The 23,908-nt window shown below is 38.6% G+C and overlaps 2 protein-coding genes and 1 long non-coding RNA gene across 3 annotated transcripts in view; 1 reads left to right on the forward strand and 2 right to left on the reverse strand.

Annotated features, from left to right (window-relative positions):
* LOC105190760 (thioredoxin domain-containing protein 17) overlaps positions 1 to 23,685 on the reverse strand; it is a 45,124-nt gene extending 21,439 nt beyond the window's left edge. Inside the window, exons 1-3 of the mRNA XM_019844890.2 lie at positions 23,466 to 23,685; positions 23,324 to 23,349; positions 23,032 to 23,190 (exon numbers count right to left, since the gene is read on the reverse strand). Of these exons, the coding sequence (XP_019700449.1) occupies positions 23,032 to 23,190; positions 23,324 to 23,349; positions 23,466 to 23,485 (205 nt within the window). The 5' untranslated portion in view covers positions 23,486 to 23,685. The remainder of the gene's footprint in view (positions 1 to 23,031; positions 23,191 to 23,323; positions 23,350 to 23,465) is intronic.
* On the forward strand, positions 9,854 to 11,291 carry LOC112589295 (uncharacterized). The gene is made up of 3 exons (XR_003113429.1): positions 9,854 to 10,470; positions 10,897 to 10,932; positions 11,228 to 11,291. It is a non-coding gene; the product is annotated as an uncharacterized LOC112589295 (long non-coding RNA).
* LOC112589294 (uncharacterized) lies at positions 15,124 to 17,845 on the reverse strand. Its single transcript, XM_025301915.1, has 2 exons — positions 16,665 to 17,845; positions 15,124 to 16,604 (listed from the first exon to the last, which is right to left on the reverse strand). The coding sequence occupies exons 1-2, from the start codon at positions 16,957 to 16,959 to the stop codon at positions 16,282 to 16,284; spliced, it is 618 nt and encodes a 205-aa protein (XP_025157700.1). The 5' UTR covers positions 16,960 to 17,845; the 3' UTR covers positions 15,124 to 16,281.
* Positions 23,686 to 23,908: the final 223 nt, after the last annotated feature.

A 23,908-nucleotide genomic window follows, 5' to 3' on the forward strand; every position in this document is an offset into this window, starting at 1 on the left:
ACTTCCAACTGCAGATTCGTAATTAGAGGCCCCAAAAACCTCCAGATACCAAAATTGATTTGAACCAGCCATCTTTTTATAATTTCGGTCCGCCATATTGAATTTTGTAATTTTATCTCCAGATTCGTAATTGGCGACTCTAAAAACCTCTTACTGACTAGTTCAATGGAAGACAAGTTTGACGGAAATCATATGTAATATGTACAAAGGGTTGAAATAGTGCTTTTATGTTCAGGGATCAAGGGGTGATTTCCACCCTTAAAATGCGTTGTCAGCCGATATAAAAAAACACGTGTTCAATATTTTTCTATGTTCTACGTGCATGCCAAATTTCATCGGAAGGTGAGTGACAGTTGGGTAGTGTTACTTGTTAGTGTTAAGGCTTCTGGCCGCTTTGGCCAGAACTCCGCGTTGACAATAGAGCCGCAATGTAAGTGGTAGAAATGAGAACCTTCTGCTGCGTATTAACCGCATGTAAATGCGAGTAGGTTCTGTTCCGTGCTACGAACGGTATAAGATAGACAAAGACGGACAGCGAGTCTATGTCTGTCCTTGTCTCATCACCGAACAGCTAACGATCGCGGCAGTTGGCACGAGGTCAGCGACGATTTTCTCTCTCACGATCCTTTTGTCATATGTCCCTCTTTTCACATGATGCCTAAGGGCTCACGCATGTATATTATTGTAGCCCTTTATGATATTTTAATTTATGCAACATGTAAGCCAACTGTACAAAGATAATGTAATGTAACGTAATGCAAGACAATACATTATGTTATTTGTTGTACGTTGTCGCAAGATTAGCTTGCGTGTCATGTAACGCAAGATTATTACGTAAATAGTGAGAGACATGCTTATGTATGTATGTGTACATATGTAAAATTTATACATAATAATTGTATGCATTTGGTATTACATCATGTACGATAAGAAAAAAAATATATTAGTAAATTTGATCAAATAAAATATGTTAACAACAAAGACAGAGAGATGTACAACCTTTTGTCTTTGCACTTACAAGAAATTTTAAATATAAATTATTAATTCAGTTCCAATAAATATTTTTTAACATTTTTTATCGATCAATATGCACAGTAATGAGACGGGTTATTCAAAATATATATTTGCAGAACAGGAATGCATAAAATAAAATGCAATGATATACGTTGTAGCTCGGCAAAATGAACACACTTCGCCAGGAGGGTTTATACTCGTGCCCGGCGACGCAACGGAGAGACCGCGGGGACGAAGGAGGGCTACCTCAGAGCGAGGGAAGCCCTCAAGGCCGCCATCGCCGAGGCGAAGAAAAAAGCCTGGCAGGAACTGGTGGACTCCCTGGACGAAGATCCGTGAGAGCGCCCCGATAAAAGAACGGTCGGGAAAATCCGAACGTGGACGCCCGATGGAGGCCCTCGAACCTCAAGTCCTCGGGGGGTGCTGAACATGCACTTTCCAAGAGTTGGCACCTTCCCGGATACCCGTCCCTTAGTTGCAAAACAGGGATTGGGAGGAGGGCCTGGAGGTGATTCTAGAGGAATTCGCCAGGGCCAGGAAGAAGCTCGGGGCCAGAGGCTTGGCCCCTGACCCTGACGGTATTCCTGGCCGAGCTCTCCTGCTGGGCGATGAAAACTTGTCTATGGCCATGCGGAAAACATTTACCAGGTGTCTCAGAGAGGGGATATTCCCCCCAGAGTGGAGGGCCAAATTAGTCCTCCTCCAGAAGGAGGGCACGGCATCCGGCAGTCCGCCGGCCTACAGGCCGATCTGCCTGCTGGGCGAGACGGGCAACATGTTGGAGCGAATTATCGCAGACCGTCTCGTCCAACATCTGTCCCAGAAGGGGCCGGACCTCCACGACCAGCAATACAGGTTCTGGCGCGGATCCTCGACGCTGGACGCGATCCAGCAAGTCCGGGACCTGGCCCGTGTGGTCGTGGAGAAGGGGGCGGGATATTGTTGGCGGTGTCTCTGGATATCACAAATACCTTCAACACCCTGCCCTGGCCGGAGATCGGATGGGCCCTTGAATATCACGGGATGCCCGTCCTCCGGCGAATCCTAGCGGCCTAGTTCGGGGGCAAGGATCTCGCCTACTCTATGAGGCGGGGTGCAAGGCCGGCGGACGATGTAATGCGGTGTCCCGCAGGGGTCGGTGCTCGGCCCCTTGCTGTGGGAAATCACATTCGACCGGGTGCTTCGCTCTGCCCTTCCCCCCCGCTGTCACGTCATCTGTTACGCAGATGATACCATAGTGGTAGCCAGGGAGGAGGGCTAGAGAGATGCCCGCCTCCGAGCGGAAGCAGCGCTGGCTTCGATGGTGGACCCCATCAAGAGCCTGGAACTGAAAGTGGCGCCCCATAAGTCGGAAGCCGTCTTTTTTCACAACGGTGGCCGCGGAGCGCCGCCGGAGTCCCAGGTCTCGGTGGACGAAGTCCGCATCGGACCCAGCATTAAATATCTGGACCTGATGCTGGACGGCCGATGAAATTTCAGGCCGCACTTCAGGTGGCTGACTCCCCGGGTCCGAAAAGCCGGCCTGGCTTTGGCCAGGTTGATGCAGACCCTGGAGGCCCCGGGTGGTACGCTCGCCGCCTATACCAGGTGTCGGTAATTCCTTTCCGGTTTCTTCGCTAAAGAAAACACGTTATTTACAATGGATAGTTAAAATATATTTATTCAAAGTATTGGCCATTTGATTCTATACATTTTGCCCATCTCTCAGGCAATTTATGGATGCCATTCCAAAAGAACTGTTTCTCCTTCGAGCTAAACCATTCATCGAGCCATTTTTTAACTTCTTCGAAATCGGCGAAGTACTACTCTGCAAGCGCGTACCCATCGATGCGAAAAGGTGGTAGTCGGATGGAGCCAGGTCTGGAGAGTACGGCGGGTGCGATAAAATTTCCCATCCAAGTGATTTCAACACTTCTTTGACTGGTTTTGCTGTATGGGACGGCGCGTTGTCATGCTGCAAAATCACCTTATCATGTCTTTGAGCGTATTGTGGACGTTTTTCGATCAATGCACAGTTCAAATTGATCATTTGTTGTTGGTAGCGATCAGTATTAACTGTTTCTCCAGGTTTCAACAGTTCATAATATACGACACCAACCTGGTCCCACCAGACACAGAGCATGGTCTTGCGACCAAAGCGATTTGGCCTTGCAGTCGATGGGCCGCCTTCGCCAGGTGATAACCATGATTTTTTTCTCTTGGGATTTTCGAAATAAATCCATTTTTCATCACCCGTTACTATTCGATGCAGAAATGACTTCCTTTCATACCTTTGAAACAGCATTTCACTGACGATTTTTCGATTTTCCAATTGCCTGTCATTCAATTCATGTGGCACCCATCTTCCCATCTTTTGGATCTTTTCCATAGCTTGTAATCGTTCACAAATTGCTACTCGGCTCACATTCAACTTTTCTGCCAATTGTTTTTGAGTTTGTGTTGGGTCTTCATCCAATAACTCCTGCAATTCCGCATCTTCAAACGTTTTCGGCCTACTAGGACATTTTTTGTCTTGAACGTTGAAATCACCACATTTGAATTGCCGAAACCACATTTCACATGTTCTTATGGTTGGAGCATGCTCACCGTAAGTCTCTACTAGCAAACAATGACTTTCAGCGGCTTTTTTCTTTTGATTAAACAAGAAAAGTAATGCGTGCCGCAAATGCACGTTTTCAGGCACAAAACTCGACATTTTCGAAAAATTATTAATCTATAACGCTGTTATTTTGGCGGAACATAACTTGTGTAGTTTTGAGGTTAATGTCAGTAGAATAAAATGACATATGTATCAAATCATAACATTGCATACTTATGGCTAGTGACATCTGTTACAAAAACCGGAAAGTAATTACCGACATACCTGGTATGTCGGTATGGTTCTCTTGGTCCCATGCCCGGTATGGCTCTATAGGCCCATCTGGGCGCCCCAGCTTATGGCCACCGACCGCTACAAGCGCCTGATGCGCCAGGCGTTGCAGTCGGTGGTCGTAAGGGCGATCCGGGCGTTCCGATCCGCACTGAATCATATATGGTGACGACAATCCTGGCCGGCTTCCCCATCGTAGAGCTCATCACTGAAGAGCGGTGCACCCTATATTAGGGTGTGCGCGAGCTCCGCGGGGAGATGGAAGCGATGTCGGCCAGGGACCTGGCGGCCCTGAAATCTCAGGCCACAGCTCGTGTCATGGAGCGGTAGGAGGACATGCTGGCTGATCCCCGTGGACCCGGGCTCCGAACGGCCGAGGCCGTCCGCCCCTGTCTCGCTGCAATAGCGAGCAGGCGGGGACGCGGACTCACGTTCCGGCTGGTGCAAGTACTAACTGGCCACGGTTGTTTCAGTCGGTTCCTGCACCGGATCCAGAAGGAGCCCACCACTCGGTGCCACCACTGCCCGGTGCTGGAGGACACGACGCAACATACGCTGGTCTCGTCCGAAGCGTGTCCTCGCCCGGGCAGTGGACCGCGCCGAGGAGGACCTCTCGTTCCCGCGCATGGTCCGAGCCATGTGCGGGAGCGAGGAGGTCTGGTCGGCGGCGGCCTCCTTCGCGGAAGACGTCATGTCCTACATGGAGGCCGCCGAATGGGGGCGCGGCTCTGGCATCCGTCGTAGGGAGTGACGGAGAGGATGGCGCTCCTCCGGTCTAGACAACGGACCCGAGGTGGCGCCGGTCAAGGAGCCGCCTCCGATACCACGGGGAACCTCCTCGACCGCTTCGGGCCCGCCTCCGTCCGCGTAAGGAGGAGGCGACAAGCCTAGAGCCTGCCTCCTCCTGTACGTAAGGGAAGAAGAAGGGGAGCGAGTCTCGTTTGAGGATGAGCCCCGCTCCCCTCTAGTAGAGAATGGGGATAAGAAGAGGGTGTCCCCTCTTTCCTCCGTTAGGACCAGGTGGCTGTAACGAGGGTTAAAAATTACCTCGTTACTATCGTGTCGACGACGACCATCGGTCGTCGCACGAATGCACATCGCCGCCTGCCCCCCGACAGCACCGAACACCCGCGCGGCGGCAACCCGACATACAATCGGGAAAAGCCGAATTCGGCCAAACGGTCGGGAAAGATCAGCCCCCCAGAAAGGGGTAATTTGCGCAATCGCATGCGCCAATTCCCGAAAAATCGGGGGAACAAGCCCCCCCGATTATCGGCCACCGATCATCGGGAGGAATTAAGGGTAGGGTAGACCGAGGCGAATCGGATCACAGGGCGAATCGGATCAATATAAGCTTTAAGACAGTTGTCGTTAGTTTTTTGCTTCAAACAAATTGTTATATCGTGTGTTACCTCCGCACGTTCTCCCCGCACCGAAAACAATAGACAGCAGCTCTGTATCGCGTGTCATTTTGTGTCAGTCGACGATAGAAGCGCACGAGTCACGAGTACACGAGAAAATTTTGGCGCTGATGTAAAATCTCGATCTCATCTTCGTAATTTTATAACAAAAAGGTATGTTGAAACTTATGCAAATTATAATGATTTTTTAAGCGTTTAATTTGCTAAATTAGTCTAATAAATAATTAAATAATATTGTTAAGATAGTTTCGAGAAAACGAATATATTATGAAACTGACATATGGGGTTAATCGGATCAACTTTTTTGGGGTAATTCGGATCATGAAATTTTTCGACATTTTATATAGCTATTATAAAATCACGTTCATTTTTATTTCTTGTAGATGGTTCGCACATATAATCGTAAATCAACTAACAAATCATGGTCTCAAGAAATGATGAATGAGGCTGTGCAGAAAGTAAAGTCTGGAAAAATGACTTTGCGTCAAGCTGCTGATTGTTATGAGGTTCCATATACAACTTTACAGAGGCGACTTGCTTTTACCGGAAATATTATTAAACATTGTGGTGGACAGCCTGTTATGGACATAGTGACTGAAAAGAAGTTTGCTGACCGTTTAATTTATCTGGCTAATCGAGGATTTGGTATTACCCCGAAGAACGTATGAAAATATGCTTTTCATTTTGCTGTTCGCCATAATTTAAAACATAATTTTAATACCGATACTGAGATGGCAGGAAAGGACTGGTTTCATAGATTTATGCTTCGAAATAAAAATATTGCTATTAGAAAGCCAGAGGGTTTGTCTAGAGCAAGAATTAATGGCATGCAGAAAGAAAAAGTTAAAGTTTTTTACGAAGTGCTACAAAAGGTTATTGATAATAACAATTTGCAAGGAAGGCCAGAATGTATATATAATATAATCAGGATGAAGCTGGTCTACCACTGAATAACCGTCCTCCACATATCATCGCACAGAAAGGAAGTAGAGATGTCATTAGCATGACTAGTGTTGAACGTGGCGAAAATGTGACAGTCATAGCATGTATGAATGCAGCTGGTCATTTTATACCTCTATTTGTCATTTTTAAAGGTAAATGTAAATGAGATGATTTTATGATTAACATGCCTTCTGGAACAGAAATTTTTATGACAGAGAAAGGATGGGTTACTGAGGAAGCTTTTAAGGCGTGGTTAATTCATTTTAATCGATACCGTACAAAAGGAAAAGTAATTTTGATTTTAGATGGTCATGTATCTCACACTAACTTGACAGTAGTAGATTTGTGTGAAAAATCCGACATTGAACTCATACTCCTTCTACCACACACATCGCATGCATTTCAGCCACTCGATGTTTCTTTTTTCAAGCCTTTGAAAACTTATTATCATCAAAGAGCAACTTAGTAGCAACATAATAACGGTAAAGGAATAACCAAAATCGTTTTTAGAGGTCTATTGAAACACGCCTGGAATTTATCTACTTTTGTTGGAAATGCTTCAAAGGGATTTGAGAAGACTGGAATATACCCTTTTAATCCTCATGCTATACCACTTCATAAGTTCGTATCATGTATAACTTCAAATGATGACATTAATATTTCTACAACAGAGGGATCTTCAACTAGTGGCTCTCGAATCAATCTTATTACCGATCCACAGCCTTCAACTAGTACTGATAATCATGTTATTAGCAATAATGCCATTACTGCGACTTTAAAAGATATATTTCGAACACCTGAAAAACAAATACTTGCAAAAAAATGTAAAGTTGCCAAGAAGCCGATTTTTGACCTCTTCTGAAAACAGGGCATATGCTTTAAAAAAAAATGCAAGAAGACAGAAAAAGTGAACAAAGTAAAAAATAAATCAAATAAAAATTATTCCATAAAGTCAATTAAAAAAGGTAAGGCAACATCAGGAATTAATATTAAGAATAAAAGCAATTCATCTAGAGACTGGCATTGCATCTATTGCAATGAAAAATTCGTTCATCCACCTATCGAAGGCTGGATTCAATGCAACAAATGTGAAGAATGGTGTCACGAGAATTGTGCTGATAGAAGGGGTGAAAAAGGACCTTTTACTTGCGAATTCTATATTAAATGAAATATTTTTTCTAATATAATTAATTACAAAGTGTTTGTTAATTTTTAAAAAGTTGTTTTTTATTTTTATTTATGTAAGTTGTTTATTTCCAAGAGTTTATTACTTTTTAAAAGTAGTTTTTTTATTTTTTTTATGTAACTAGTTAATTTCAAAGAATTAGTTGTATTATATTCATTTTTTAAGACCTAAACTAATGATCCGTTTCGCCCCCAATTTTGGGGCGAATCGGATAATTCCCTTTTCCTCATTTCTTCGTTGTGAAATAAAAAATATTATGTTTATGTATTACTATATTATATAAAACTCAAGCCAAAGGTCTAACGATAATAAACTTATAATAAGATTAAATAACAAAATTCGTTTTTAATAACTTTTTTACCGATAAAGAAACATTGATCCGATTCGCCTCGGTCTACCCTATATAACCCGCTCTCGAGAAGAGATCAAGACAGTCAGTCGTCTCAAAGCGAGACCAACTACAGAGCAGAGCTCCATCGAGAACAGGAAGAGATCCGAGCAGCAACCAGAAGACGCAAAGAGCAACGCAAAGAGAAGTCGACGAAAGCAAGGCATGAAAGCCGTGAGTAGAATTTCCACAAGTACCGTATCGAAATACCGGGAAATTTACAAGACTCGGCAGCCGAACCTCGTCAACCGACCGTCTTCGCGAAATTACAGTGATCGTCTGTCTGTGTCGGCAGCAGTTAGCCACCGACATAAAATAATTTCTAAGTTTTCGTTCGCGATATAAGTGCTCGTCTGTCTGTGTCGGCAGCAGTTAGCCACCGACATAGAATAATTTATAAGTTTCTGTTAAGGGAAAATACAAGTGCTCGTCTGTCCGTGTTGACCGCGGTAAACCAACGGGATTAACGAATATCCATGTTAACCAGATCACTATTCTAACCGCCGCTATCATCAGGGTCGTGGCACAGGGACGACGAATAACCGTCGTAGCAGCCTGGCATCCTCTCGGCCACCGCAGGAGACGGAAAGATCCTTCTGTGGCGGACTTACTTAGTCAAAGTTTTTTTGTGTTACCGGCGTAATTCGCCACCGAGGCGTACGTGTATATAAATATATTGCAGAACAATTTTAAAATAAACGAGCCTCCTCGAGGGGCTCACCAAGATATACCACCGAACAAAACCCGAGTACCAGATATTACAAATCACCTTCCTCAATCCGGCTAGTTAAACACCGACGCCCGGCGAGCAAACGCCGCGAGAGCGGCGAGCGGAGCGCGACGGTGTGCGACCGATCGCACCGAACCACCGGGCGTTACCGTTGCATGGCTAACCCGACTGGGTAACCGGTTGGGACGCCGCGCCTCGTTCCTTTTAGGGGAAGGCCGCGGCACTTGCGCGAGGGACTCCCTAAGAGCCTCAGGGCCGAGGTGTCAGGGAGGGAATACCGGCGTAGTTCCCCTGACTCCCCCCATTCCGGCCCGCCTGGCAGACACTCCGAGGGGGTTTTAACCGGTAAGAGTCCGGCATAACCCCGCCTTCTCCCCCAAGGGGGATGGGGTATCCATGAGGATTTCCCCCCGTAAACAAAAAAAAAGATACGATTTCAAACTCGCCCACATAAGCGATAAGTTTCTTCCCACTTCCACGCACACAAAACAATCTGTATATCTGTGTGTAAGTGCGCCGTCACACGGTTAGATTAAGAATGTGCGTCAGAGTGGACAGAAAACGCGTATATAAAAGCTTAAAATCGTATCATTGGTTCTAAGCAACGCAAATTGCTGAAAATATTGACATTTTCTCATTATCTATAAAAGCTGTACGCACATTGCAGATAACATGTCGCGCATCACGCTGGCTGCAAGAGCCACAGCACTCGAGTACGGAAGAGAAGAGAGATCATTAAATATAGGATCGCCGACAGCTTGTGCCTGCTGATGCCATTGTCAGCTGGCCAGTAGTGAGATAGAGACAGACAGAGATTCGCTGTTGATCTTTGTCTAATTCATCTTACCCATGGATTAGAGAGCCTCATAGGAAGAGAGTAGCAAACTGATCACGTGATCAAGTTTCTGCTGATTCGATAGAGGCACAAAGTCTTCTTGACCAATCAGAATACCGATATAACAAGACGACAGGTTGGTTTTACAGTGAGTTTTAAAAGCAGTCTAGGCGTTTTATACTATACATAAGACACAAAATTATGTAAATAATATATATTACGATTCTTATTCTATGTAAATCGAAGCGACAAATATTCTTTCACAATTAATATTTATTACTTACGGATATCTAATTTTTATTGCTGTTATTAATTCGTAGGCGAATATCTTGTGCGACTTGTCGTAACCTCCTCTAATGATTGACAGGTGTACGTCAGATTGCTTTAAAAACTCACTGTAAAACTAACCTGTCGTCTTGCTATATCGATATTCTAATTGGTCAAAAAGACTTTATGCCTCCATCGAATCACCAGAGACCTGGTCACGTGATCTGGAGACTTGGAGACGTGATCAGTTTGCCACTCACTTCCTATGAGGCTCTCTACCATGGATACAACATGTAAAAGAACCCTAAGTTACCGACATGTTACATACAGTGCCTCTCGCTGCACAACGCTGAATTAAAAGGCGTGGAAAAGTGACATGTTGACGGCACAATTATTGCATGCCATTTTTTTTATTATTCGGTGTAGTTTTTATTAATTTCTGTGACGTGACATATTTAGAAAACCTGTAAGAAATTTCGAGTTCTCGGTTTCTTGTGAAATATGATAGGTGGAAGCATAATTTCTACTCGTTTGATCAGCTGTTCGACCACGCGTTTTCTCGCGTAAATAGGCCTCTTTTCATAGCCCATTTTACGGTTGTGTTAACTGTTGAAGCAAAAGGGGAAAACTCGGAACTTTTTACAAGTGTGCTGAAGCCATTTCGTGTCTTGTTTTGGAGAAATATAATTTCATTTTGAAATGGCACGCAAGAATTCTTAGCGTGGCACTTCTCGCCTATGATGTCACAATTCCAATATGGTCGCAGTGACCATCCAGAGGCCTTAAGGCAAGATCGAGGATAGATCCGGCCAGTTAAAGTAAGTTTGGAAAATTTTACGTTCAATGTACATATGTTATAGGATTCAAGTGATTTTTAGAGGTCATTTCAATGTCAACTTCGGTATTCGAATGAATTCACTATAAAAGTAGGATCGACAGCAGATATTATTTCAAATAAAAGTTGTTGGGTTCAGAGGGGGCCATCTGATAATGATCTCGACCTTGAAGTTTCAAGATCATTTGAAGATAAATTTGAAAGTTTTAATAGGAAACTCTCCTCTTTGAGTTTAAAATGAAGAATACAGAAAATTCTACGTTCTGATGTGTACATATGGATGTCATGAGTATTTGTTTGTTATTTGTTACGGAGAATTATCTGTACATCAGTATTAAATCTGTATGGAGTGAACAAATATGAAAGTTATTACTGTAGAGTACGACATAATTTTGATTCGTTTCTTTAGGCTTATCCAGAAGGAAGTCACTTTGCATCTTACTAGGTGAGAGCAAAAAATACTGTTGCACATTATAACAAATTTTCATTTACATTTAAATTAATTACTTGTACTGGTAATAGAAATTACACCGAGTTTTTTCTTTTAAAAAAATATAGTTCCATAATATCTAATTTTTGTTTTCTTGTACTTTTTCAAATGTTATCATATTAAAATTTGTTGTTGTCATTTCTTATTTTTCTGACCGGAAATTTCCAATTTGATAAATAATCTCAATATTTACAACTCGCAAAGAATGCCTGATTATATGCCAATGAAATTGTTGATATTCTTATTTTAGGAGTATGTCGACAAAACTATTAAGCGGCAGAAAGATTATATCGTACTCGATTTCCTAAAAGACGACACTCTGATCATACGGTAATACGTGACATTGAACTACATGGTCGACAAGAAAATTTCGTTCGAAGAAGGAAGGCACTGAATGAATATGATTATGAAAATAATCCTCGCTTTATTACTATACTAGCTATGATACATTTAAATCTTCATGTCAGTTTACGTGAAATCGAGTTAATAATGAGCATTCCGAGATCTACTGCCAGTAGATATGTACAAAATACTCATTATCATCCTTATCACAAAACTCTAAATCAAGCTTTAACTGAAGAAGATTATCGACGGAGAATAACATTTTGCCAATGGGCAACACAACAAATTATCGACGATGATAATTTCTTTAACAATGTTCTCTTTAATGATGAGGCTACATTTGAGAGTACTGGCATCTTGAATCGCTATAATTCCCACTATTAATCTCCGATTAATCCTCATTGGATGTAAGAAGTTGTCCTTCAGCATCGCTGGAGTGTAACGATGTAATGTGGAATTATTAACGGATAACGGATAATTGGACCATACTTTTTAATGGTAATATAAATAAGCATACTTATTTACAATTACTTAGAAACGAACTTGCACTTCTGCTAGAAAATGTTTATCTTCTTACACGGGCCAGGATGTGGCTACAGCAAGATGGCGCAGTCCCACATTATGTTCTTATTGTTAGAGATTTCCTTGATGAAAGATTTAACAATCGGTGGATAGTTAAAGGAAGTCCCGTAGAATGATCATCAAGATCTCCGGATCTGTCATCTCTTAATTTTTATTTGTGGAGTTATCTCAGAAATACGGTTTACCGCAATAGACCAACTACAAGAGCTGACATGATGGAAAGAATTACAATAGCCTACTTAAACATTCCACGCCAAGTATTATTAAATACTGTTAGACACTTTCAAAGACGAATTGTACTTCGTCAACAGGTAAATGGTGCATCTTTTGAGCATCTTCCTAATTAAAAAGTGATTAAATCACTTGGACCCTATGACATGGATACACATAGATACACATCTTTAACTGGCCGGATATACCACCGATCTTACTGTTAAGACAAGAGGTCAAAAACATTGCTCGAAAAAATCATTTTACCAATGTTTAAACAGCATTTTTAGCCTGATGGATGCGGAATATCGAAAAAACGTCAAGAATAAAACTTTCTTAATTTTTTATGTAGAATACAAATCTGCAGTAAAAAATAGGAATTTCCAATTAAAAAATGAAGTTGACCTTCAAATAACCTTCAAAGCGACCTCCAACATCAAGGTTAAAGTCGTCATTAGATGGCCGCCTCTGAACCCAACAACTTTTATCTGAAACATTTCTTTTGAAAATTTGATCATTCACAGATATTCGCGTGCAGGTTTTAAAATGGGACATCCTGAATATTATTTATAAGAAGTATCCCAAAATTCATGCAAGAAGTAATTTTGATAGAAAACACAGGTTTATAATTAAAAATTGCAAATTTCTTATTGATTCATAAAGTATGCAGTATAGGGTTATGTATGGAATAGCATATCGAGTAAACCGCCACAGCGAAGAGAGTTCGTTGAATGGAACAAGTGGATGCTGATTTTTCGAACAAAATCATCTTCAGCGATGAGGCTCATTTTCATCTTGATGGCTTGGTTCGACAAAATTGTCGCATTTGGGGTTCAGAAAATCCACGAGTGATTGTTGAGAAACAATGCATCCACAACGTATCACTGTTTGGTGCGAATTTTGGGCTGGAGGCATCATCGGACCATTCTTTTTCGAAAATGCGGTTGGTCAGGTAATAACAGTGCTCGCTATCGCAACATAATAAACCAGTTTTTTGTGCCTAAATTGCAAGATATGGATGTGGACGACATGTGGTTTCAACAAGACACATGCCATACAGCCCGAGAAACAATTCAATTACTGCATAAGTCATTTCCTGGTCGTGTAATTTCCCGTTTTAGTGATCAGATTTGGCCGCCCAGATCATGCGATTTAACGCCGTTGGACTTTTTTCTTTGGGGTTTTTTGAAATCTAAGGTTTATGCCAACAAGCCCACGACCACCCACGCCGTGAAAAAGGAAATTGAGCGCTCATATTAACGAAATTCAGCTACATTTATGCAAAACGGTCATGGAAAATTTCAACAAAAGAGTGCATATGTGCCAGCAAAGCTATGGAGGCCATTTACCCGATACGCTATTCCATACATAACCTTATACAGTATACTTTATGAAGCAATAAAAAATTTACAATTTTCAATCATAAAACTGTGTTTTCTATCAAAATTACTTCTTGCGTGAATTTTGGGACACCCTTTACAAAGTGACTCATTTCAAATATTCATCTGAAAAGATAGTCTATTAATAAACAAGCTGACTGACATATACATATACCAGTTGCATGCATTCTACCTAAGTCTACCATGTTTTTATATAATCTATTAATACAATGATGAAAAATATTACTGTAATGTAATGATAAAAAAATATTACATGCGTAATAAGTTTATGACATACTGGGTATTTTTAATCTTAACTAGGCAAATATTTCGAAAATATGCAATTTTACAAAAAACTTTTTAAATAAAAGTTGTATGATGTTGAGGGGAACGTACAACAGTGATCTTGGTTTGACCTTGAGACATCTACTTAAGGTCAGAAGATGATCAACCTAATTTTCTCAATTGAAATCCCCTATTTTTCATATCATATTCTTATAGTTGACTTCAAGATCTTTCCAAAACGCTTTAATAAAATATTTTTTTATTGAGTACTTAGTTATCACGACTCAAAAGTTAACAGGTGAAGGATAAGTCAATCCACTATCTTAAGGGGGGAGATCCATTTAAGTAATAGAAAATAAGCGAATTTTTGCGATTTTTTTGTGAGGAAACTATTTATTCTACATAATTAGAATTTTATGTACATATTATTCTATCTTTTAACTTTCGAAAAAAATTTTGGTTTTTTTTTAATATTTCAAAATGGCGGCTTTACGGCACTTGCTTCAGAGTTGCCGCCAGAGTTGCCACGGTTACCGCCTGAATTGTTCCATGGCGTACAACCTAGCATTTGCTGCATTAATCAGAAACATCAGAGACAAAAGTTTTAGATTTTTAAGACCCATACGCTCTATGTGAACTTAAAAAATTCAAAGAAAAGTGAAAATTCGAAAATGGTACGTTTGAAAAAAAAATTTCGATATTTCATGAAATTTATACTATATTTGTTGATGAAAGATATGGTATTACGATAGTATTTATTCTTATTTAAAATATTATTAAATCTTATTTAAAATATTAGTGTACAAGAATTGGTCACAGCGGAGCCGTTATAGATCGTTGCTTATTGCAAAGTATTCTCGATCAAAAGCTGTTATTGCCACAATGGCTCGATGTACTCTATCTGACCTCCTTGCTTTTTTTCCAATCAATAGAGCCGATCAAGAAAGATTCGTTACAGCCGGGCCATCAGTGCCGTATCGAGGACCTGGGTCCCCACAAAAAGTAGTTTTTTTAAATAACTTTCAAGGAACTTTAGATTCACATAGAAGGTTATTATATTATCTATAAGTGTGCAAAATTTCAAAATGATCGATCAAATAATTTTTGAATTATCTTGTATGAGGTTCACGAAAGAGTGGTTTTCAGAAAAACGCGTTTAAAGTTTCAAGACTCATAAATTTTATAACTAAATAACCTACCGATTAATCTGCGATTCCGGGGCCATAAAGTAGTCCCTCAGCTTCCTCGTACAGTTCAGCCATTAGCTCTTCCTTACGTGACTTCCCAGCTTCTTTAGTCGAAGACAAGTCGATCCTACCGCTTAACACGCTCCTCGTCGGCTCTGTGAGCATAGTCTTTAGTTTGCTTTCCAACAATGATGTCTAAATCATTCATTGTTTTTAGAATAGAAGCCTGGCCTTCGTTGAACAAGTTTGCAACAATATATAAAGCAATTTCAACTATTTCTACATCAGAATGCAGATGTTTTGGAGCCAACCGCCAAATGATAAAGTTAAAATTTTCATTCGCATTCTGCATGTGACCGTCCAAGCATTTTGATAGCAAATCATCCCGAAATAGGTCCTCGTAAATAGGAAAAATGTGCTTTTGAACATCTGGATGCAATGGTGCAGAATGGTCCAAAATCCCAGGATTTGCACTAATAGCTGCATTTTTCTGCCACTTGCACTTGTACTCGCACTCTCTTCTGCACTTTCACTTTCTTTACCGGTGAATTTATTGTCGTGGAATTGCCGTTTACGTGACTTTGGTGAACGATTCGACTCGCCTTGATTTCAGGGATAAGATGTTATTTTGAAACTATAAAATTTGCTCTGTACATACCAAAGTTTGGTGCAAAACTGAGAGCGACGTTGTTCTGAATTTCTCAAACAAAGACCGTTACTGTACTCTACTATGAAACACAGACAACACACAGACAAACACGTGTATTCATATATACACGGCTTCCGAAACATTTGCTCTACATGAAGTGACAATATCAACATTTAAAAGGACGGGATAATAAAAGGCAGGCTTCTCGGCCCCGAGTACCTGCTTATATCTGCTACGCGCTCTCAAGCTGAGCGGAGGTCAGTAGCGTTCATAGGCTATAACTTCGGAAGGACCGCGAATTCCGCTCTAAAATTTTAGGACGATATTCTACACATGTTTGACTAACATATTATGCAAAAAACAAAAAATTACATTTTTGGAGGTTATAAAGGGATCTCCCCCCCTAAAACGATTAGGTTTGAGGCAAAGAAAGAATGATAATCTTGGTTAACTTCGATATACTGTCCTCAAGTTCAGGTTGGGCATCTTGAATTTTTTAAATACACTTTTTATTCTAATTCTATTTTTAGCGCTACCCAGGAACAACGGCGTGGACATAGTTTTCTGTTCCTTTTGGGATGCTTGATTTCTGTAAGTCCCCTTACCTCTCACGATTTACGTGAATTTATAACATTTGTTCAAATGTATCAACATTCACTTTAATACACATTTAGAACCTATCACATAACGCAATAATAGTCCTTTGAAGGACTTCTTCAGGAATAGTTGCCAAAGTTCTGGTGATGCGATTTCTCATATCGATCGAATTCATTGACTCCGTAGCAAAAACAATCCTTTTAATGAATCCCCATCGAAAAAAATTACAAGGTGTCAAATCGAGATAATTTGGAGGCCATTGGACATACTCGTTAAATCCTATCCAATATTCAGGATATCTTTGGTATAAATAGTCTCGTACAATGTTAACTCTGTGCGGAGGCGCACCATCGTGTTGAAACCACATGAGTCCTCTAGTTTCTAAATTAATATCCTCTAAAAATTCAGGTAGATCATTTTGCAAAAATTATAAATATATTTTTCGATTAAGATTACCTTCAAAAAAATGAGGTCCAATAATTTGGCCATCCAATATGCCACACCAAACATTTACTTTCCACTGATGCTGATGATCTATATGAAGAACCCAAAATGTATTTACATCTGAATAATAATAGAAATTATGACGATTTAAATCACCGCTATTCTGAAAATTAGATTCATCGGTAAATAAAACCTTGTCAAAGAAAGTCGGATCTTCCTGTAATCTTCTCAAACCAATGATAAAATTCAACGCGTTTCCGTTTTTTATTTTCAGTAAGTGCCTGATGATATCGAATATGATAAGCATGAAAATGATTCGCTTTTAAAATTTGTTGAACAGATTTTTAACAAATATTGAGTTCTCGACTGATTATACATTGACTAATTTGAGGATTTATGACTGTCATCCCTAAAACAGCTATAGTCAAACCATTATCATCAATTAAAGATTTTCTTTTACGTTTGCGATATAAATTACCTTCATAGGCCCTATTTATAAGACTGATTATTGTTACATGACTGGGACATCGACGATCTGGATAACGTAATGCATACTGACTGGCACATTCTCTGAATTTTCATTGCTCCTTCCATATTCAATGATTATATCGACAATTTCATTTGGTGAATAATCAATCATGTTAAAAATGATCAAGGAAACAAAGTTTTAATTTTAATGCTTTTGTACTTAATTATGTACCTAAAGTGACTCATCCACAGACCGTCACTTATGTACTTTCTAAGGCGCATTTCATTAACAGATTCATTAATCAAATTAACAATTTCATTAATCCAGAGCGCTACATCTACATATCACCTCGTGGCTAATCCGTCTCTCAATTGTCTATCGCTCGTCGCTTCTCAATAGTTTTCTCCTTCCGCGCAGAGATGCCTCTTGTTGGGACCGGAAACATACCCACCACATCCCTTCCATAGTGATAACTATGTGGCAGCGTCTTCAATCTCTAGCTCATTTTTTATCTCATAACTCGGAAAGTACTCAATAAAAAAATACTTTATCATAATGTTTTGGAAAGGTCTTGAAGTCAACTATAAGAATATGATATGAAAAATAGGGGGTTCCATTTGAGAAAATTAGGTTGACCATTCTCTGACCTTAAGTAAATGTCCCAAGGTCAAACCAAGGTCACTATTGTTCGTCCCCTTCAACATCATACAACTTTTATTTAAAAAGTTTTTAATAAAATTGCATATTTTCGAAATATTTGCCTGTTAAGATTAAAAATATTCACTCTATATATCTCATATTATACCTCATATTTATACTTATTATTATTAGGAATATTACAAATAAGTTTCCGCCGTTTAACAAAAGATGGCCCCACCAGGTTATGTTGAAATTGTCAGATGTAAAACGTAACATCGTAAGTTTGGACATCTGGTAACAACATAACCTTAAAGTATTAGTGACTCCGTATCAGTATCACATAATTTTTTCGTGCGAAAATGTCAAGTTTTGTGCCGAATAAACGTCATTTGCGGGAACTTTTGATTTACTTCTTTAATTTGAAGAAATCTGCAGCTGAGGCGCATCGATTGCTTGTAGAAGCATATGGTGAGACTGCTTTAAGTGAGAGAAGTTGTCGTGAGTGGTTTAAAAAGTTTAAAAACGGTGAGTTTGACGTGGAAGACAAAGAACGTAGTAGAAGGCCGAAAGTGTACGAAGACACGGAATTGGAAGCATTATTGGAGGGAGATTCGTGCCAAACGCAAGAAGAACTTGCACTTACATTAGAAGTGACTCAACAAGCAATTTCACATCGTTTAAAATCGTTGAGAATGATTCAAAAACAAAGAAATTTAGTTCCATATGAACTGAAGCCGAGAGACGTTGAACGCCGATTTTGCACGTGTAAAATGATGCTTGCCAGGCATAAAAGAAAGGGTTCTTTGCATCGTATAGTCACTGGTGATGAAAAATGGATCCACTACGGTAACCCAAAGAAGAGAAAATCATGGGGACCACCTGGCCATGCTTCAACATCGACAGCCAAACCGAATATTCATGGAAAAAAACTCATGCTGTGTATTTGGTGGGATCAGCTTGGTGTCGTATATTATGAGTTGCTCAAACCGAGCGAAACTATTACTGGAGCTCTCTACCGAACACAATTAATAAGAATGAGCCGAGCACTCAAGGAAAAATGCGCCCATTACTACTCCAGACATGACAAAATTATTCTTCTACATGACAACGCTCGGCCACATGTTGCAAAACTGGTTAAAACCTATTTGGAAACATTTAATTGGGAAGTCCTACCCCACCCGCCGTATTCACCAGACATTGCCTCTTCCGATTATCACTTGTTCCGGTCGATGGCACATGACCTGTCTAAGCAGCGCTTTACATCATATGAAGATACTAAAAATTGGATCGATTCGTGGATAGCCTCAAAAGATGAAGAGTTCTTCCGATGTGGTATCCGAATGCTGCCAGAAAGATGGGAAAAAGTAGTGGCTAGTGATAGACAATACTTTGAATAAAACGTAATGTACCGTTCTTTCACAATTCCTAATTTTTGATAGAAAACGGCGGAATTATTTGTACTCTTAATATTTTCGAAGATATAGTAGAAAAACATTTTAAACTGTGAGAGAAAGAAGTGAATGGGGTTTTGTCGCCAAAAATTCTTGAAGAGTTTTCATTTTTGAGCTAAGGAGAAGCTTTGCTAAAAAATTGAGCCCAATCGGAGGGATGCGCTTTTTGGAACTTTATCCAAATTGTATGATTTCAAGGGAGACATAAAATAACTATATTATTTTGTTTACAAATGGCACCATTTTCGAAATACTCATTGATCATTACATTTCTTAAATGGAAACCCCAATTTTTATTACACTATCTTTTTCTACCAATAAATTTATATAATTTTTGTCTGAAACATTTTTTATTTGCCTAATATTTTTTGAGATATTTAAGGAAAATTTGATAAATTTTTCAATATTTAACTCACGATATCTCAACTATTTGTCGGAAGAAAAAGTGATACTTTTCTGCTCTAATCTCAAGAATATATTGTTATAATAGCACTTTGACTTTTGTTAACTTACTGACTTTTGGAAATTTGAAAATCATCAAATTAACAAAAATCAGGGCGCTATTATAACAATATATTCTTAAGATTAAAGAGTAGAAAAGTATTGGGTTGCAAATAAGTTCGTTCGGTTTTTGTTTCAGTGTAACTTTCATGCGGATTCGCTTTTTTTTCTCAGCACTATCGTGCAAATCGAATACACATTTGAAAGGTTATGTTTCACTATTTATGTGCTGTGTTTGGTTTGGCTAACATCAGTATTGTGTGTGCTGCGTAGCTGTGAATATGGAAATAAATAACGTGCATTGTCGTCACATTTTGCTCTATTATTTTAAAAAGGGCAAACGAGCTGCGGATGCTCATAAAAAGATATGCAGTGTGTATGGAGATGATGCCTTAACAGAACGCCAAAAGTGGTATGCCAATTTCCGTTCTAAAGATTTCGACATCAATGATGCGCCCCGCTCCGGTCGCCCGACCGAGATTAATTCAAGTGACATTAAGGCTATAATCGAAGTAAATCCATCCCAATCGGTACGAGATTGCTACAACATTGAATATATTCCACACAAGCGTAGGAAAGCATTTGCGCCAGCTGGGATACGTTTCTCGGCTTAATGTTTGAGTGCCGCATCAATTAACCGAGGCTAACTTGACCACATGCATATCCATCTGCGATTTGGTATGGAAACGCCAAGAAAACAACCCATTTTTTAAACGAATAGTGATGGGTGACGAAAAATGGGTCGTCTACGGTAATGTAACGCGTAAAAGATCATGGGGGCACAGCAGCGAGTCACCGCAAACAACTTCGAAGGCGGGATTGCATCCGACAAAAATAATGCTCTCCGTATGGTGGAATTTCAAGGGTGTCATCTATTACGAACTGTTACCGTCAGGCAAAATGATTGATTCAACTGTATACTGTTCACAATTGACGAAATTGAACCAAGCAATCCGCACAAAACGTCCAGAATTGGCAAATCGCAAGGGCGTCTTCCACCATGACAACACCAGATCTCACACGTCATTGATCATTCGGAACAAATTGCTTAGTTGGGATGTTTTGCCTTATTCTCCGCATTCACCGGATCTTGCCCCTTCCAATTATCATTTATTCCGGTCGCTGCAGAACTCTATGAACGGGAAAGCCTTCAAGGATGAAGAGGCCGTTAAAAACCACCTGGATTGGTTTTTTGCCAATAAGTCCCAGATGTTTGACGAACACGGCATAATGAAGTTGGTGGAAAGATGGCTAGAGGTCATCGATAAAGATGGCCAATATATAATTGATTAAAATTTATCTTATGTATCAAAAAATTGTGTTTTATTCTACTCCAAAAAACCGAACGAACTTATTTGCCAATCCAATATAGTACCACTTTTTCTTCTAAAAAATAGTTAGCGAGATATCGTGAGTTAAATATTGAAAAAGTTATCAAGTTTTCCTTAAATATCTCAAAAAAATATTAAGCAAATAAAAAAATGTTTCAGACAAAAGTTGTTTATATTAATTGGTAGAAAAATATAGTGTAATAAAAAATTGGGGTTTTCGTTTAAGATTTTTATATTGACCATGACTGAGCTTTTCAAAGTTATATCAAGGTCAGATAGATATCATCATCTAATAGATTTTTTTAAACCCTATTCCTTTTGTTTGAAACATTTGTCCAAAAAATCAATATTTCCCAAGATTTTCAATCATTGCCGAACTTCTTGCCAGCACTGTATATAGATGAATTAAAAAAAATATGCTATTTTTTTATTGTAAAGATGCAAACATTCCTCAAAATAATACAAGAGAAAAAACTTCTTTTATAATAATAAATTTATAATAATAATAAGTAATAAAAAATGTTTTTAATATTTTTATGTTCCTTTATAAAACTTAATTTATCATTGAACTTTTACTTTATATATTTTTCTCTATCTTTTGTAATTTAATAATTATATGCTAAAAACTAGAAGCATTCTTTTAGCTTTTAGATTAAAAATCATGCTTTTAAAAAGTGATAGAAAACAAACACTAATGATATATTCATGTATGTATTATTCATGTATTAAATCACTATACATTCCAATAAAAGTGCATCTAAATGTAAGATCTCGGGATATTCCCTTGTATGACACTATATATATTATTACAATACAATATGGATTTGCATGAAATCGTGCATAGCAGTTCTGTTACAATAGAAGATAGTGAATGCTATTTTATTAAAAATCATAATTTTGAACATGAAGATATAAGTTTAAAAACATTGCAACCATGTCATGTTGGACTCGTAATTAATAAATTCTAAACTTTAAATTTATAGTAACTTCAGGATTCTTGTCTCTTTTTTTTACCAGAATATATTGAATTTAATAAAAACATGCAATTTATTCAATTTTTACTTTTACATTTTGCTTTGCTACATTTTGTAAATTTGTATATAAAAAAGCTTACTTATATCTAAAAAATAACAAGTGCATTTTAAAGAGGAAATATTGAAGAAGAGAAAATTTTACTGGTTTTCTAACAAATTACTTTTATTCTATCAATCAATAAATTACTATAAAAATAACGTAATATGCAATTCAGCTATTCAACTTTACTCTTTTCATGATTCTTTCATGTTAATTTTACCTAAATATCCAACAGCCTTCAATTCTAATTCTATATTCAGAATATACATAGGTCATATGACTTAGAACAATTACCACTGTTTCTTGATATTCACTATCCGTATTGAAAATCTATTTCTCATGTTATGTATAATATGTATTTTAATATTAGCACTGATTATCAAAACATACCTGCTAAAAATATCTAAATATGGCAACTACATAAAATTAAATTATAACTACTTACATACTTTACTTATCACGTACAAAAGAAAAGGAAAAAAACATTCACAAAGTTGATATGATGAATAAGAATAGATTTTATATATAGCTGAATTTTTTATTTGTGCATTATTACTATCAATAATTACATAGAAATAACAAAAACAAACAAAAAAGTTATATAACAATTATATTCTAATATTCTGTATTGATATAAAAACCTACAATTTATGTTGTGTATATTGTAGATTACATATGTTATATGATTCTCAATACTATTAATAAATGACTACATTCAGCAAAAAATGAAAGAACTACTTTGCAATTGTATAAAATTCATAAATTTAATTGATATATGCACCTTATCTTGATTAAATTTAAGATCATATACCAATTAGATTTATGAATTTTACAATAGTTATAAAACAGCACTTTTTGCTAAATATAATTAATATCAAAACACAACCAGCATAGGTATACTCAACATGACTTACCATTCACGCAATCCGGACACCAACTTTTGCCGTTAGCTAATTTTGTACCGGTATACAGTACATAAATTGGCTCTTTTTTCTTCAATTTCTCAACATATCTAAGAAAATTTTCGTAGCCTTGAACATGATATTGTTGAATCATTTTCAACAAATTAGTCACTGATTTTATTGATATAATATCAGGAAAGTCGATAGACAATAGATACGAAAGCTCCAGTTATCTATACGAACGTCCTATCTCTGTATATTTTAGATTGTTATCGATACAATATATGGTAATTGTAAAGGATACGGGCCTCCCCACCAATTTCGCTGAAACTTTGCACAAATGTTTATTTTGGTGCGTAGAACGCGAATTTGGAAAAAAGGAAAAGGAAAAAAGTGTTGCTCTCAAACGGATCGAAAGTTATGAAGTGATAAAGAATTATACATACGAGGTTAGGAAATCTGTCATGCCAGTAATACAGAGACTGATGGTCTGTTCTTTTAACGCCCGGTTCCACAACTTACTGGGCTGCGTTCCGAAATTCACTGCCAGTACTGAAAATACATAGTTTGAGTGACTATACTATAGATTTTCAGTGCACTGGCAGTGAATTTCAGAATGCAGCCCAGTATCGCGATTCGGTAACTCGTTATTGGAGTTAACGACACTTTCGTTGCGCAGCTTTTGTATACCGTAGAAAAGCTGCGCAACAATAACTCCATTCTGTAGTCTAACTGCGATTCTGCAACTCCAATAATGAATTACAGAATCGCAGCACTGGGGCCCAATTCTTAAATCTATACGCAACCAACGAGAAGCCTGAAAGCGAGCATGGCTGCATTTACAGCGTTATCGAAATATTGGCTGATTCGAAGCGCCAACTGGGTCATT

This window comes from Harpegnathos saltator, unplaced genomic scaffold, assembly GCF_003227715.2.
Source record: "Harpegnathos saltator strain DR-91 unplaced genomic scaffold, Hsal_v8.6 scaffold457, whole genome shotgun sequence".
In the NCBI taxonomy this organism is placed as follows: Eukaryota; Metazoa; Arthropoda; class Insecta; order Hymenoptera; family Formicidae; genus Harpegnathos; species Harpegnathos saltator.

What these genes read in the sequence shown, in the direction of transcription:
- LOC112589294 (XM_025301915.1), bottom strand. Translation starts at nt 16,959, where the DNA reads ATGCTTATCATATTCGATATCATCAGGCACTTACTGAAAATAAAAAAC. An exon ending in TGGACCTCATTTTTTTGAAG is followed by an intron (nt 16,605 to 16,664) that starts GTAATCTTAATC and finishes CTGAATTTTTAG; the next exon opens with AGGATATTAATTTAGAAACT.